The 16,099-nt window shown below is 40.4% G+C and overlaps 2 protein-coding genes across 3 annotated transcripts; both read right to left on the bottom strand.

The window, feature by feature from the left end:
• Nucleotides 1–482: 482 nt before the first annotated feature.
• LOC124282917 (phytanoyl-CoA hydroxylase-interacting protein-like) lies at nucleotides 483–7,505 on the bottom strand. 2 transcript variants are annotated; one of them, XM_046718975.1, is made up of 3 exons: nucleotides 7,411–7,505; nucleotides 6,053–6,341; nucleotides 483–1,038 (listed from the first exon to the last, which is right to left on the bottom strand). In XM_046718975.1, the coding sequence occupies exons 1-3, from the start codon at nucleotides 7,436–7,438 to the stop codon at nucleotides 657–659; spliced, it is 699 nt and encodes a 232-aa protein (XP_046574931.1). In that variant the 5' UTR covers nucleotides 7,439–7,505; the 3' UTR covers nucleotides 483–656. The 2 variants fall into 2 exon arrangements, with proteins under 2 accessions (XP_046574931.1, XP_046574924.1); XM_046718968.1 differs by lacking the exon at nucleotides 483–1,038 and having other exon boundaries at nucleotides 5,246–6,341; nucleotides 7,411–7,498.
• Nucleotides 7,506–13,342: 5,837 nt separating this feature from the next.
• Nucleotides 13,343–13,840, bottom strand: LOC124283115 (phytanoyl-CoA hydroxylase-interacting protein-like). Its single transcript, XM_046719145.1, has one exon. The coding sequence runs from the start codon at nucleotides 13,838–13,840 to the stop codon at nucleotides 13,343–13,345; it is 498 nt and encodes a 165-aa protein (XP_046575101.1).
• Between the last annotated feature and the right edge of the window lie 2,259 nt (nucleotides 13,841–16,099).

The raw sequence follows: 16,099 nt of genomic DNA, 5'->3' as shown, positions 1-16,099 counted from the left end.
AACCAAAACACAGCCTCTTTGTTTCCCATAGTTTAAATAAAACCAAAGTCAAAGTCAAAGATGTTTATTGTACAAAAGGCCCATATACATTAGAATTATACATATACACTGACTGACTGAGTTTAGTTTCACGCCGCTTTTAGCAATATTCCAGCAATAGCACGGCGGGGGACACCAGAAATGGGCTTAACACATTGTGCCCATGTGGGGAATCGAACCCGGGTCTTCGGCGTGACGAGCCAACGCTTTAACCACTAGGCTACCCCACCGCCCCCATACATATACATTACCCATATGTTGCAAATAGTGAATTACGATGGATCTACAAAACGTTATATTGATAGTCATTGATAGTGTCTTGTTGATGATTCAATGGCACAGCAGTGACAACGATCTGGACAACCACCTTCAAAAGACAATTCTTTTAGCGAGATACAGCAATACAGCGATACAGACAGCACTTCACAAATGTTCACTTTCAGAGTATGTAGCAACATTTATTCAGAAACAAATCAATAAAATAACTATTTATAAAAAGTACCTTCAATATCTCAAACAATGTTACCCCTATAGTAAGGCATAAAGCCAGATGTTGGTTATCATGTACACACATGGTTCTTGTATTCACTTTTCAGATTGATCTGTCCTTGTCCTTTCTATTTTTCTAATTTAAGCATTGACATTGCTTCCTGAAGGTCAGGAACATCAGTCTGTGGATCTACATTGCATATTTTACAACCAGGTGTTTTAGGTATGCCTCCTGTACTGCTTCCTTTCCCAATCAATCCAGTTTTGGTCCGCGCCAGCCTCGATATATCCACTTCATGTGGATAGAAGACTTCAACCCATACGTTGCCCTGCCGGAGAGTTTTATAGGTGCTTTCTTCTTTCCTCAGGAACACGTTGGTTCGTTCATCCAAACGAATGAGGTGCTTCTGGCAGAAGAGGTCAGCTTTTGTATCCTTCTTTGTAAGGACCAATATGACGTAGTGATTCTTCCTTTGATCTTTCATACAGTAGAAATCGGCGAAGTACAGCCTGGCAGAGTCATCAAAGAGTCTCTTTAGGGATACCACCACTCTGGTGTCTCCGAATGGGGATTTAGTTGGTAGCCCACCTTTATAAAGGGTCACCCCAAAGAACACACCTTCAAGTTTCCCGTTTATGGGACAGCGTGGATCCCCGCCGTTGTCCTTCAGTTGTGGCATCATGGTGTTATTTACAAGTTGGTCGAAATGGTCAGCCGATTTATTGCGGTAAAGGCCGTTGACTGTATCGGAAGGCTGGTTGGAACAGTGCTTTTTAGCCTTCGTATGTAGTGCTTGAAGATGATCTGAAATGAATGATATTTACAGCAATAAGTATCAGTAACAAAAATCAAAAGTGATTCATCAACCAAGTGTTAACCTTCAGGAAAACAACTTGTTTTTGTTACACTGACACGTTTAGTAAAATGCTTCAGGATAGATGTGACATTTAATTAACAGAAACTAACATTTCATTCAGTATTCCAAACCATTTGGTTGACAGTACAGTGTGTCGTACATATATAAGTTAATAGCGTTTATAACTAAACCTGTATGAAACATGGACATCATATGGAAAAGAAAACAAGCAGCACATTTAGTCACATCAGTGTTTATTGAACTGAGAAATATGTATTGATTGTTTATCTTTATGGTTGTGGAATGAATACAAAATATTCCGAAACACTTAATGTACTTGTTTGATCTTTTACAATCTTAGATAAGAACCAAGTTAATTCACTCAAAACATTTGATTTTTACACCACCATCACACACAAGCATAGTGGAAAGCTTCTTTGTTCCATTGGGTTTCTGTCACTGAACGTGGTGACAAAAGATATTCTTAGATCTCTGCAATCAAATCTGTCTTCTGAAGTTAACTTAGAAAATAATGTATTAATTCGTTGGACATCCATATTTATAATGTGAATGTGTCTCCTTGATTATCCGTGGCTTAATGGGGCTTGGGTAGCCTAATGGTCAAAGAGTTCGCTCGTCACGACGAAGGCCCAGGTTCGATTCCCCACATGGGTACCTTGTGTGAATCTTATTTCCGGTCTACCCCGCTGCGAATATGCTGGAATATTGCAAAAGGCGGCGGAACTCCAATTCACTCACTCATTCATCATGAAGACAAATAGAATGTTCCGCTCGGATTGGTAAACTCAGACAAGGGAACAGACTAAGACTTTTAACTTAAGCTTCAGGTATATTGAAATGTGGTTCATTTATATCCAAACAGTCTACTGCCATCTACTTCCATTATACATAAAACACGCGTGAAAATGCCTTTGCTTTTCTTCAAACAACTTTTGTTACTGTTATGGCAATTCAGCCTTGCAACGTTTGTTTTCCGTATATGTTACTCTAACAGCTACACTCTCTACACGATGAACAATATACGAGCTAGAATGGTTGAGATATATTAATCCATTCCAGTTGAATATGATTAAGATACCTTGTTTCATGGCATTGAGGTAGACATGCCTATGCAGTGTATTATCCGAATTTGTTTGAGAAGTAAATAAAGAGTATTGTAAATACCTGAAACAGCGCTTGGTCCCTCTGCCATGTTGAAACGTTGCAGGTGTACTGTTGATGTCGTGACAAGTTGGCTCTACCTGCATACGTTAATGCGTCGGCACTATAAATACTGAATGACGTCTTCCCTTTGTTATGTTGAAATGTAAGCCGGTGGGATGCTGACGCCAGGAACGTTTGGACTCACAATGAATAGTAATAGGTCCATTTCTTAGGCACAGTTAACCACAGTGAGGTTGTAATAATTAGTAGTGCTTATGATCCCCTAAGTGCAGTCACGTTTTACATCATCTCATCTCAACCACGCAGGTAGACCTTATTCGTCATATATTTTATTATCCAGAACACCAAGCTTTTTCAGGCCCTGATAAGTTGTATCATAATGCAAAAAGAAGGCAATTGGATACCAGTTTACATCACATAAGACTGACTGACTGAGAATGGTTTTACGCCGTTTTTAGCAATATTCCAGCAATATCACGGCGAGGGCACCAGAAATGGGTTTTACACATTGTACCCATGTGGGGAATCGAACCCGGACCTTCGGCGTGACAAACGAACGCTTTAACCACAAGGCTATCCCACCGCCCCACATCACATAAGAAGTGTCCAGCTTCGAAGATGGTACTTTTAAGGTACAAGTACTTCTTTACAGTTTTTAATGTATTAAATACTAACGTAACTGTTGTTTCGATATTAGCGCACGGCTTTCGATTTCAGATTCAGAGAATTTGAGATTCCCAGAAAAGTCAGTAGTTCTTGGAAACTGTTAATCAATACGCCCGTCGTCATGCATGCGCTGTGCTGTTCGTGTTGGAGTTGACAACCAGTTACTCGTATCACCTTGTATCTATAGAATAGACTTTGTTCTAATTATTAGGCTAACGCAATTTAATTTACAAAGTTTGATAAAAAGTGTCCAGCTTCGAAGATTGTACCTTAAAGGTAGTTGTAGTCCAAGCAGAACAGGGTAATAGCCGCTGGATTGAAAGACAGATGTAACATCGACAAGACTGGTATATCTAATATAGCAATGACGGTGCCAAGTACTTCTCTACAGCTATTAATATATTTACACGGAAATCTTAAAGAATAAACACCAGCTCCTGTTTTTAGGTACATAAAATGATATTTTCACATGCCACACTGTACTTCATATTCTAAGATCTGATATTGGGAGATAAAGAGTAATGAATTATTTGATTGATTTATTGTTGTTTAACGCAGCATTCAGCTCTATGGCGGTGACCTGGTCTGCAAATAATCGAGTCAGGAACCAGACAGTTCAGTGATCAACAGCATAAGCATCGTTCTACGCAATTAGGATGCGATGACACGTGTCAACCAAGTCAGCGAGCCTGACCACCCGATCCTGTTAGTCACCTCTTACGAGAAGCAAGGGTTACTGGAGACCAATTCCTATCCGGATCATCACGGGTAAATAAGAACAATGAGAAATTTAGAGCTTCTTTGGAAAGTAAAGGCATAACTTAACACTGCCACATGTATGTGACACAGAATGAAACCAAAGCCTCCAGAGGTGTCCTATGTACTCCCACGACCACCATGGACAGATATTTCAGTCACAAGCAGTTTGGATATTTTAAAAGATTTCGCCATAGACAATAATCACTGACCCCACAGATACATGAGTAAAAATAATAAACGAATGAAAATGAAAAAAATAAAATTATATGGAAGGACAATACATTGATCTTTTAAACAAAAGGAGAAACGAAAGCCGAAATGAAATCATTTATATTCAAAGTCGGAGATCATGTCCAATTTTGGGTATGCCTTTAAACAATATATATCCTACGAAGGCGTTAGTACAGACATGGAATCCGGATTATCAGTTGATAGATGTAGCTGATGATGCGGTACAAGGAAGTTTTTATTCAAATGAAAAGCAGAGAGTAGACAAGCTTGCACACATTGGCGTGTGCAGAAAGTGGTTATGGAACGAAAGCATGCTGATCAAAAGTAAAGTTTATATCAAAACGTACAAATATGGTTCTAAAGTGAAATTAGTGTTTGGGGCGGACCTAAGCATTACGTGTCTCCACGAGTATAATTGCTGCTCAAAATGAAATATATCTGGCGGTTGTTTTGTTTGTTTGTTGTTTAACGCCGCACTCAGCAATATTACAGTTATATGGCGGCGGTTTGTAAATAATCGTGTCTTGACCAGGCAATCCAGTGATCAACAGCATGAACATCGATCTGGGCAATTGGGATACGATGACATGTGTCAACCAAGTCAGCGAGCCTGACCACCCGATCCCGATAGTCGCCTCTTACGACAAGCATAGATTCTGAAGACCAATTCTAACCCGGATCTCCGCGGGTCTTTTTGCCTCTCGGCCTGATAGGACAGATTCATGTAAAACTTTCGGGGACATTCAGACAGATCTTTCCCTAGCTATGTACTATCAACACAATCCAGTGATCAACCGCATGAGCATCGATCTATGCAACTGAGATACGATGACATGTGTCGACCAAGTCTGACCACCCAATCCCTTAAGTCGCCTCTCACGACAAGTATGGGTTGCTGAAGACACCAGGTGTTCACGAAAAGGGTCAGTGTGCCCTGCCCTGCCCTGCCCTGCCCTGCCAGTATCAACCAAAACACAGCCTCTTTGTTACCCTTAGTTTAAATAAAATGAAAGTCAAAGTCAGATTATTATTATGCTTATTGTAAAAGAGGCCGCCGGCCCATATACAATGGGATAATCAATGGGATAATCAATAGGTTACATTACAAATAGTGAATTACGTTTGATCTACAAAACTTTATTCATTGATAATGTCTTGTTGATGATTCAATGGCACAGCAGTGACAACAATCTGGACAACCATCTTCAAAAGACATTTCTTTTTGCAAAAAACAGCGATACAGACAGCTCTTCACAAATGTGCACAAATGTTGACTTTCAGAGTATGTAGTAACATCTATTCAGAAACAAATCAATACAATAGCTATTCAATATCTTCAATGTCTCTAACTATATTATCCCTATAGTAATGCAAATAGTTAGATATTGCTTAGCATGTACAAACATGGTTCCTGTATTCACTTTTCAGATTGATCTGTGTTCATCTTTCCTAACTGAAGCATTGACAGTTCTTTCCCAAGTTCAGGGACACCATCCGGTGACGATGCTTCAGATTCAATACCGCCCTCACTGTCACCTCCACTGACATTAGACTGGCCCAGTGTTTTGATTATGTTTCCGAAGTTGTCAGTGAGGTCCAGCCCCGATATATCCACTTCATCTGTATAGAAGACGTAAACCCATACTTTGTCCTGCCGGAGAGTTTTGTAGGTGCTTCCTTCCTTTTTCAGAAACACGTTGGTTCGTTCATTCAATTTAATGAGGTGCTCCTGGCAGAAGAGGTCAGCTTCTGTATCAGGCCTTGTAAGGACCAATATGACGTAGTGATTACCACTTTTCCAACGATAGAAATCGGCGAAATACAGCCTGGCAGAGTCATCAAAGAGTCTCTCCAGGGGAACCACCACTCTGGTGTCTCCATATGGTGATATAGTTGGTAGATCACCTTTATAAAGGGTCACCCCGAAGAACACACCTTCAAGTTTCCCGTTTATGGGACAGGTTGGATTCCCAAAGTTGTCCTTTACACTTGGCATCATGGTGGTATTTTCAAGTTGGTCGAAATATTTAGCAGTTGCATTGCGGTAAAGGCCACTGACTGTATCGGAAGACCGGCAGTGATCTTCAGCCTTCGTAAGTAGTGCTTGAACATTTTCTGAAATGAATTTATTTTTTGCAATAAATATTGGTAACAGATACGTCTCATTCAGGATGTCATACCATTTGTTTCACAGTACAGTGTGTCGTACATATATTAGTTGATATCGCAAATTATTAAACAATAACTAAACCTGTAGGAAACATGGACATCATATGGAAAGAAAACAAGCAGCACATTTAGTCACATCAGTGTTTATTGAACACTGAAATATGTAATGATTGTTTATCTTTATGGTTGTGGAATGAATACAAAGTTTTCCCAAACACTTAATGTATTTGACCTTTTACTATGTTAAATAAGAACCACGTTCAATTCAGTCAATACATTTGATTTTTACAAAACCAACACACACGACAAGAATATAGGAAAACTTCTTTGTCCCATGGGGATTCTATCACTTAACGTGGTAACCATAGATATTGTTATATCTCTGTCATCTGAAGTTAGTTTAGAAAATACTCTATGAATTGTTGGACATCCTTATTGATAACGTGAATGTGTCTCTTTATCATCTGGGTCTTTATGGGGCGGTGGGGTAGTCCAATAGAGAAAGCGTTCGCTCGTCACACCGAAGGCCCGGGTTCGATTCCTCACATGGGTCCATTGTGTGAGTCCCATTTCTGGTGTTCTGATATTGCTGGAATATTGCGTAAACCACAGCCCACTCACTCAGTCATCAACTATGTCTTAAAGACAAATAGAAAGGTTCGCTCGGATTGGTCAAATCAGACAAGGGAATAGACTTAGACTTTTAACTTAAGCTTCAGGCATATCGAGATATGGTTCATTAATGGTCAAACAGCCTACTGCATCCACTTTCATACCTCGTGTGAAACTGCCTTTGCTTTTCTTCATACTGCTTTTGTTACTGTTATGGCAACTCTGCCTAACAACGTTTGTTTTCCCCGTGTGGCTGCTCTAACAGCTGCACACTCTACGCGCGGTGAACAATATATGAGCTAGATCATGGTACAGATGCCTTGTTTCATGTGATTGAAGTAAGCATACCTACAGTGTATTATACGAATCTGTTTGAGAAGTAAGCAAAGAGTATTGTAATTACCTAAATCAGCGCCTCGTCCCTCTGCCATGTTGAAACTTTGCGGGTGCACTGTTGATGTGGTGGCAAGTTGTATCTACCTGCATACATTAATGCGTCGGCACTATATTTACTGAATGACGTTATTGCTTTGTCAAGTTGAAATGTAAGCCAGTGGAATATTGACGTCATGAGGAGAAACAGTGCGGTTCCTCAAACACCCATCTGCAGTTGTAATAGTTAGAATGTCATTGATCTGATCTATCTTGATTGTGGCTTTGAATTTTAAAAGGGATATAGAATCAGGAAAGATTTGTGTGTAAGGAAAAAGAAAGAAGACTCTTATCAACATATCCTAGACTCCTGACAGGCCTGTACGCCAGAACCAGGTCTGGGGCAACCAATCATGTGAGTTCAGGAAATTGTTAGTATCTTCATTGTCACTGCAAACTTCTCTGAAATCTGAATCTAGGTCGGATTGCGAGAAGGTGTAATAATGGGATTCGGCTGTGAAAACAAATCGTTCTCCATGCCTTTACCTTCTGTGTTGAAAGCTCACTATTCCTTATAAAAATAAAGATTTAAAACATAATTTAAAAGAGTGGTGGGGTAACCTAGTGGTTTAAGTGTTCGTTCGTCACGCCGAAAGCCCGGGTTCGATTCCCCACATGGTTCCAATGTGTGCACGCACGCGCGCACAGGAACACCTTAAAATCCGGGAGCAATGTCGTTTTAGATCATCTCTGCTCCAACCATGCTTGTCGAAGGAAGGAGAAAGTGCTTTAACCTTTTATATATCAAGCCTCATTTCAGACCCTGTTGCAGCATATCGCAAAGAGAGGGCATTTTGATGTCAGTTTACATTACAAAAGCGGCCATTCTCAGTAAAATGTACAATGGAAACCCGTGGGAAAAATCGGTAAATAGCATTACTTTCCAAGTACAAACATTGAAGAATCTGTTGCTAAATATTCAGCACTCAGGCACAAACAATTACCTTGCAACATCTCTTTATACGATCACAGTTTTTAATGTTTTAGATAACAATGTAACTGTTGTTTTGATACTAGCACACTGCTTTCGATCTGGGATTCAGTGAATTTTATTTTTTCCAGAAAAGTCAATAGTTCTTGGAAACTGTTAATCAATACGCCCGTCGTCAGGCATGCGCTGCGCTGTTCGTGATGGAGCTGTCAAACAGTTACTCGTATCCACTTGTATCTTTAGAATAGACTTTAGCACTCGTCTTAAGAAGTGTCCAGCTTCGAAGATTGGAGTCTTTGGTGAATAAGCACCAGATGCTGTTTTTAGGTCCATGAAATGATATGTTCACATGCCACACTGTACCTCATATTCTAAGATCAGATATAGGGAGAGAAAGAGTAACGAATTATTTGACTGATTTATTGATATTGAACGCCGCACTCAGCAATATTCCAGCTATATGACGGTCTGCAAATAATCGAGTCTGGACCAGACAATTCAGTGATAAAAAGCATCGTTCTACGCGGTTGGGATACGATGACATGTGTCAACCAAGCCAGCGAGCCTGACCACCCAATCCCGTTAGGCACCTCTTACGAGAAGCATGGGTTACTGAAGACTAATTCTAGCCCGGATCATCACGGGTATGAAAGAGTAATGAGAAAGTCAGAGCTTCTTTTGAAAGTAAAGGCATCACTTAATACTGCCACATTTATGTGACACAGAATGAAACCAAAGCCTCCCAAGGTGTCCTATGTACTCACGGCCACCATGGACAGATATTTCAGTCACAACCAGACCTCACCATTTGGATATTTTAAAAGATTTCGTCATGGACTATAATCACTGACCCCACAGATTCTGAATAAAAAGAATAAAAGAATAACAAAATAAATTAAAATATATGGAAAATGAAATCATTTATATTCAAAGTCGGAGATCAAGTCAGAATACAGTTTATATCAAAACGTACAAATTTGGTTCTGAAGTTAAATTACAGTTTGGTGGAGACCTAAGCAATATTACCGCTATATGGCGGCGGTCTTCAAATAATCGAGTCTGGACCAGACAATCCAGTGATCAACAGTATGAGCATCGATCTGGGCAACTGGGATACGATGACAGGCGAGCCTGACCACCCGATCCCGATAGGGTTTTTTTGTTGTTTTTTTTGGCTGGTGGTGTTTTTTTGTTATTTAATTTTGTGTGTGTGTGTGTTGTGTTGTTGTTGTTGTTGTTGTTGTTATTCTTTTTAAATGGCTGCACTGAAAAACTGAAGGACCCCAGAACCGTCAGACTAATTAATATGCCGTGAAGCCTTATATGTAAGCACGGTGTTAAAGATAAAAGTTGATTACAGTCTGTTTGGGTCAGCATGATGCCGATGAAGCTCAATCTAACACCAAATCGGTTCATGATCAAACATTCATTTCAACGCAGAATGAAAGGAAAACATCAGACCAACTCTGGAAAAAATAGTTTCATAACGTTTGTCTCCAAACTAAAAAAGTTGCTCAACAGACTATCATCATTTTGTTTTGAATTTCTGTGTGAAATTTTACGAGGGTAAAGTAACAGTTAACTGTTGGAGGAACAGCCTCAACAGCGTGAAGCACGTGTAATTGTGACGTCACATCAAGCATAGCAAATCGATTTATTGACGCGTTACATGAGAAAATGAAATGTACCTCTGACAACAAGTCCATTATTTCCAAAGTTTATGATGATTTTTAGGCGAAAGTGAAAACGGTCACCTTTAAATATGCCTTGGGTAAATTTGTTAAACGCACTGCATGTGCAGTTGGGTTGTCTAAAAGACAATTGAAACATTTATTGAGACAACGTGTAACTGAGTAAGGCACCACTGACGGGGTCGTATCAGAATCTCAACTTTTGAAAGTTCACAAACTTGACTGTTTTAAGAAAGAGTTAGTAAGAAATGCTACTAGAAGACTGTAGCAAGACTAAATTCCTTTCTTTGCACCTTACAATAGCACATGGATACAGAACATCCGTTGACCATATCCAAATATCAGAACGTTCATAATTTATAGCTACGTGGGGTGATGATGAATTTAAGGTGGGTCACCCATTTTGTTCTGGGGAGCTGGGGGATCAGCAATTTTTTGCCTAGAAATTATGGGAAGGGGGGCATTGATTTTATACATAATATATTTATTTTATTTTATTTTTTTTTGGGGGGGAGGGGTTGTCATTCAGATTGTATATGTTTCTCCATAAAAATCATCATCACACCAACATCCAACAGTAGGAAAAGTGATATGGTAGCATGGCTAGAAAAACAAGATATTCCGATTCAATCAAAAGCAACTATACCTGTTTTGAATGACATATAAAGGCGCTAAAAAACACCAATCTATAAAGCAGATCAGATATATATGGCATTTGGACTCTGAGTAGATCAATATCTCAAAGCTCATGGCCATGAAAGTTTACGTTTACCGCCTTACCATTGTGATCTCATTCCAGTAGAACTTATCTGGGGTATCATTAATCTGGTGAGGGGAGCAACAATACCATGTTTCGGACTTTCAAACCGAAGTACACAAAGCCATAAGTAAAACAACACCAGCAATCTGGAAAAACTGTGTACAGGAATTTGAAAATGTAATAGAGAATCAGTACTGGATAAAAAGAGGTTTAGATTCTGCCACCATTCAACCAGTCATCATAAGTGTAGAATCTGAGAGTAGTGAAAGTGAATCAGGAACTTCCTCAGTTCCAGGCTAGAAGAGTTTCGATACAATGATGATGACATCCGAACCTGCACCTGCTTCCCGTTCTTAAGGCTGTTCCTGCAACAGTTTACTGGTTCTTAACCCTCGTAAACCTTCACATGGAAAATCAAAACAAAATGACGATAGTTTGTTAAGCAACTTTTTTAGTTTGGAGACAAACCTTATGAAACCTTTTTTCCAGGGTTGGTCTGATGTTTTCATTACATTCTGTGTTGAAATGAATATTTAATCTGGAAACCGATTTGGAGTTTGATTGTGATTCATCGGTATCATTTTGACCAGACTATAGTTATATATCAATATATTGTTTTGAAAGTCGCATCGATGTATGATCATATTTCCTAAAAATGTCGGAAAGCGGAAGTAAAATCTCCAAAACAAGCCCGCAAGATCGTCAAAAACTCTCAGTAGCACTCACGAGAACCGTTTTGTAAACAAACGCACATGGGATCCGCCTTTTACTCAGAAAGTCCGTATGTCAGAAGGCCCGTAAGTCAGAATCCCGTTAGTCAGAAGGCCCGTAAGTCAGAATTCCGGTAGTCAGAAAGCCCGTTTGTCAGAAGGTCCGATAGCCAGAAAAGACGTGCTTGTGACGTCACGGGGAAACCCCCTGCTAAATCTCCCTTGGAGACAAAAGAGTTCCTATCGTAACTTACGAAAACTTGACTAGTCGTGTTGGGGTTACGAACTCGATAAGAACGTTTCGAGAATAGGTCGTAAACATTTTCTTAAGAATTTTTATCCTTTGGCGTAAGCAGTTAAGAATTCGTAGCTCTACGAACGTTTCGAGAATAGGCTCGCTGGTGCTGACCTGCCACAGTTTTTGTGTGCATTAGTCAATTTGAAAGGGGTCTAGCCAAACTCATTTGTTTTCTATTGGCTTATATATTCCATTTCTTTGCCCTCTTATTTGCCTCATGCATGTTCGTTTATTTTCATTCTCTTTTTCTACATCTGTCTCCTATTCTCCCTCCCTCCCTCCATTCGTCTCTCTCACACGCTCAAAAATGATTTCTGACATTCGGGCTTTCTGACTACCAGACCTTCTGATAAACAGGCTTTCAGACTACCGGACCTTCTAACTAACGGGATTCTGACTAACGGGCCCTCTGACTAAGAGGGTGCACACACACTCTCCTCCCCCACCCCCACCCACCCCCAAGCCTACGGAAAGGGGCGAGTGGTGACGAATGGTCTCTGGTATGTTCTCCTCCTAGATAACACAACGAGGTCATGAATTTTTGTTCAGAAACTTTATTCATTTACTCAAGAGGCCACAAGCCTACAGTACATTACAAACATTATACTATGAGAGTTATACATTTGCTAAAGTGTACTATTTGTTTCTATGTAACATCGTATGATAAATAAACATGGATTCTGTAGTGCATCATGGAATTGCTGTTTCATATTTAGACTGTCATCTTAGTGATACCGACAATTGGATGCTTGACGAATGGAGAAATATTATGTTTATATTTCCAATAAAATTTACATTTGAAAAATTATAAGACTGTTTGATTTCATATACAATGATCTTTTTACAATAATCCTCACCAACATGCCCTGCAGATTATGAAGTGCCATTCTCTACGAACTTAGACTGCCCCTTTCTGCATCCCAGGGGAAACCAAGCCTCAAGTATCCACAGAAACAGATTCAATTATCCATAAAGTGCAAATAGCGGTGAAAATTACACGAATGAATCAATGAAAATTAGTGATTACACCAGGTGTTCACGAAAAGGGTCAATATGCCCGCCCATACGGGTTTCAAACCCGTTCACAGCCTCTTTGCTTCCCTTAGATTTATATAAAAACAGTCACTGATAGTGTCTTGTCGGTGATCCAGTGACACAGCAGAGACAACGACTTGCATGACGATCTTCAAAAGATATGCCCTCCCCGTATCAACTCAGCGGTGACTGAGCGGGTTAGGTGGCTGACTTTGTGTGCTGGCGATAAGGTACTTGACTTTGAGGGTGTGGTTCGAATCCCGGATGGGACTCAACCCAAAAAATAACAGAATCTGTACTTTACTAAGAAAGTGTAATCCCAAATATAACATATGTTACATTTGTTTCCTTTAGTTTAAAGAAACATAGTCATCGATAGAGTCTTGTCAGTGATTCATTGTCACAGCAGAGACAATGATCGGGACGACCATTTCCAAAAAAAACATTTTGCTAAATACATACAGGTACGTTTTCACATTCAAACATTGCATATTTCACAACCAGATGTTTTAGGTATGCCTCCTGAGATGCTTCTGCCCCTCCCGATCACCTCAGTTCGATACCGCTTCAGCCCCGATATATCCACTTCATCTGTATAGAAAACTTCAACCCACACGTTGGCCTGCTGGAGAGTTTTGTAGGTGCGTTCTTTCTTCCTCAGAAACACGTTCTTACGTTTTTTCAAACGAATCAGATGTTTTTGACAGAAGCGGTCAGATTTCGTAGCCTTCTTTGTAAGGACCAATGTGATGTAGTGATTATCGCTTCGACTTGACATACAGTAGAAATCGGCGAAGTACAGCCTGGCAGAGTCATCAAAGAGTCTCTTCAGGGGAACCACCACTCTGGTGCTTCCGTATGGTGATATGGTTGGTAGCCCTCCGTTCCAAAGAGTCACCCCGAAGAACACACCTTTCAGTTTCCTGTTTATGGGACAGCGTGGATCCCCGCCGTTGTCCTTCCTTCGTGGCAACATGGTTTTATTTACAAGTTGCTTGAAATATTTAGAAGGTTTATTGCGGTAAAGGCTGTTGACTCTATCGGAAGGCCGGTTGGAACAGTGCCTTTTAGCCTTCGCATGTAGTGCTTGAAGATGATCTGAAATGAATGATATTTATAGCAATAAGTATCTGTAACTATTGAAAGAAATCAAAAGTGGTTCATCAACCAAGTGTTAACCTGCCGAACTGACTTACTGAGTTTAGTTTTTACGCCGCTTTTAGCAATATTCCAGCAATATCACAGCGGGGGACACCAGAAATGGGCTTAACACATTGTGCCCATGTGGGGAATCGAACCCGGGCCTTCGGCGTGACGAGCCAACGCTTTAACCACTAGGCTACCCCACCGCCCCTAACCTGCAGAAAGTGAAATGTTTCAGGATAGATGTGTTAACAGATACTGACATTTCAGTTTATACCATTTGGTTCATACAGTGTGTCGAACATAATTTAGTTAATAAGACAGTTGACTGTATCGGAATAACTTGTTTGAGTGGCATTTAAAAGTTGGTGTGATGAACAACGAGGAGAGTTTTATGGATGTACAACTTATTTAATATAATATGATTCCTGTAAGAATCAAAGAACATCAATCCTCTGTGAAGAAGAAAGACTCCAAATCCGCCATCTCTGACCACACCCAAGCTCACCCAGACCACAACATCCTATGGAAAAGCATCAATGTACGCACCAGTAATCACACCCACTACAAGATCAGAAAGCTACTAGAAGCCGTTCACATCAAAAGACTCCAACCGGCCATGAACAGAGACCAGGATATTACATCCCCACTGTCTACAACCAACTCATCACCAAGCAACCTTCAGGACTCTGCTTTTTGTTACAGTGACACGTTCAGGATAGATATATTTAGATATCTCATTCAGTGTGTCATAGTGTATGGTTCATAGTGCAGTGTGACATACATATACTCATGCCAATAAGGATTGTCACCCCCTCCCCAACCCCAACCCCCCTCTCCAATAAAAAAATTTGAAGGGGGTGACAACCATTATTGGCATGGGTATATAAAGGATAATTACGCACATTATGAAATGTCAGTGTCTTAAACTCAATCAACAGGGAGCAAATGTAGCAACCTCAGTTTGTAGTGATATGTCCTCTCTTTCAACATCAACAGATAAGTCGTGAAGTAAGTGAGTGAGTATTGTTTTACGCCGCTTTTAGCAATGTTCCAGCAACATCATGGCGGGGGACACCAGAAATGGGCTTCATATTGTACTATATGGGGAATAGAACACGGGCCTTCGGCGTGACGAGCGGACGCTTTAACCCACTAGGCTACCCCACCGCCCAGTACACATTCAGAAGGTAGAGGAAGGAACAGTATGTACAGTGGACCGGTCGGAATTTTCACTGCTGTTGGAAGTATCATAGCAGCTGACATGAATTATGAGCTGGGAATCAAACCCCAAAATTCAGTCGGATGGGGAAACGCTTCAGCCACTTGGCTACCTCTTCACTCTTTGGTTCAAACATACGAGACGTTGACCAAGTCCCCGCTGGAATGTTGCCAAGCCTTGACGGTAATGACAACACTTTCAAGGCGAGAAGTATCACAGCATAGGCGAAGAAAATGTTCACATAAATTGACCATGTATATATTTCTAGGGATTCTGTACAAACTATTTCTATATCGCGGGCACCACTGTCGCTGTTTCCTCCATAGACATAATTCAGGTAACTACTACCACTGTATTTCTTCCACGAGGCGGAACATTCCTAGAAGTGAAGCTCTGGCGATCAACTATGGTTGGCGACCCATATTTAGACAGTCAGGGAAAGTAAAAAGTGACTCTCGCGTGAAAGATTTATTGCGACGTGCAACATGAACGTGTGTGGGTACGTTCTTGCGGGTCCTTTTCTTTCTGTTTACTTTTCCTTGCGTGTACTATTCTGCTCAGTGTGGGTGAATAGTGATAGCTCCTAGAGATGCTACAGTTTAACATGGACACTTTATGTTGAATCTGAGACTGCCATTTAAGGCCATCCAGCATGTCAACTGTTATAAAAACAGAGGCAAAATTGTTTGTACGGTTCAGTTTAGCTCCGATTTGTTTTGTTTCTTTGGTTGTTGTGTAAAGACATTCCATCTCGATTCCATCTTGGGGTTCTTGAAACGGAGTTTCGACCAGACAATGTAGTGATCGTCACCCGGAGCATATTTCTATGTAGCTGAGTTTTCTGTGCTGGGTAATAAAATTACCGTAGAT

The sequence above is a fragment of the Haliotis rubra genome, unplaced genomic scaffold, assembly GCF_003918875.1.
Source record: "Haliotis rubra isolate DU_JTF1 unplaced genomic scaffold, ASM391887v1 Scf109, whole genome shotgun sequence".
Lineage (NCBI taxonomy): Eukaryota > Metazoa > Mollusca > Gastropoda > Lepetellida > Haliotidae > Haliotis > Haliotis rubra.
The sequence above is the reverse complement of the archived record's forward strand: the minus strand, read 5'-3'. Positions and strand labels throughout refer to the sequence as shown.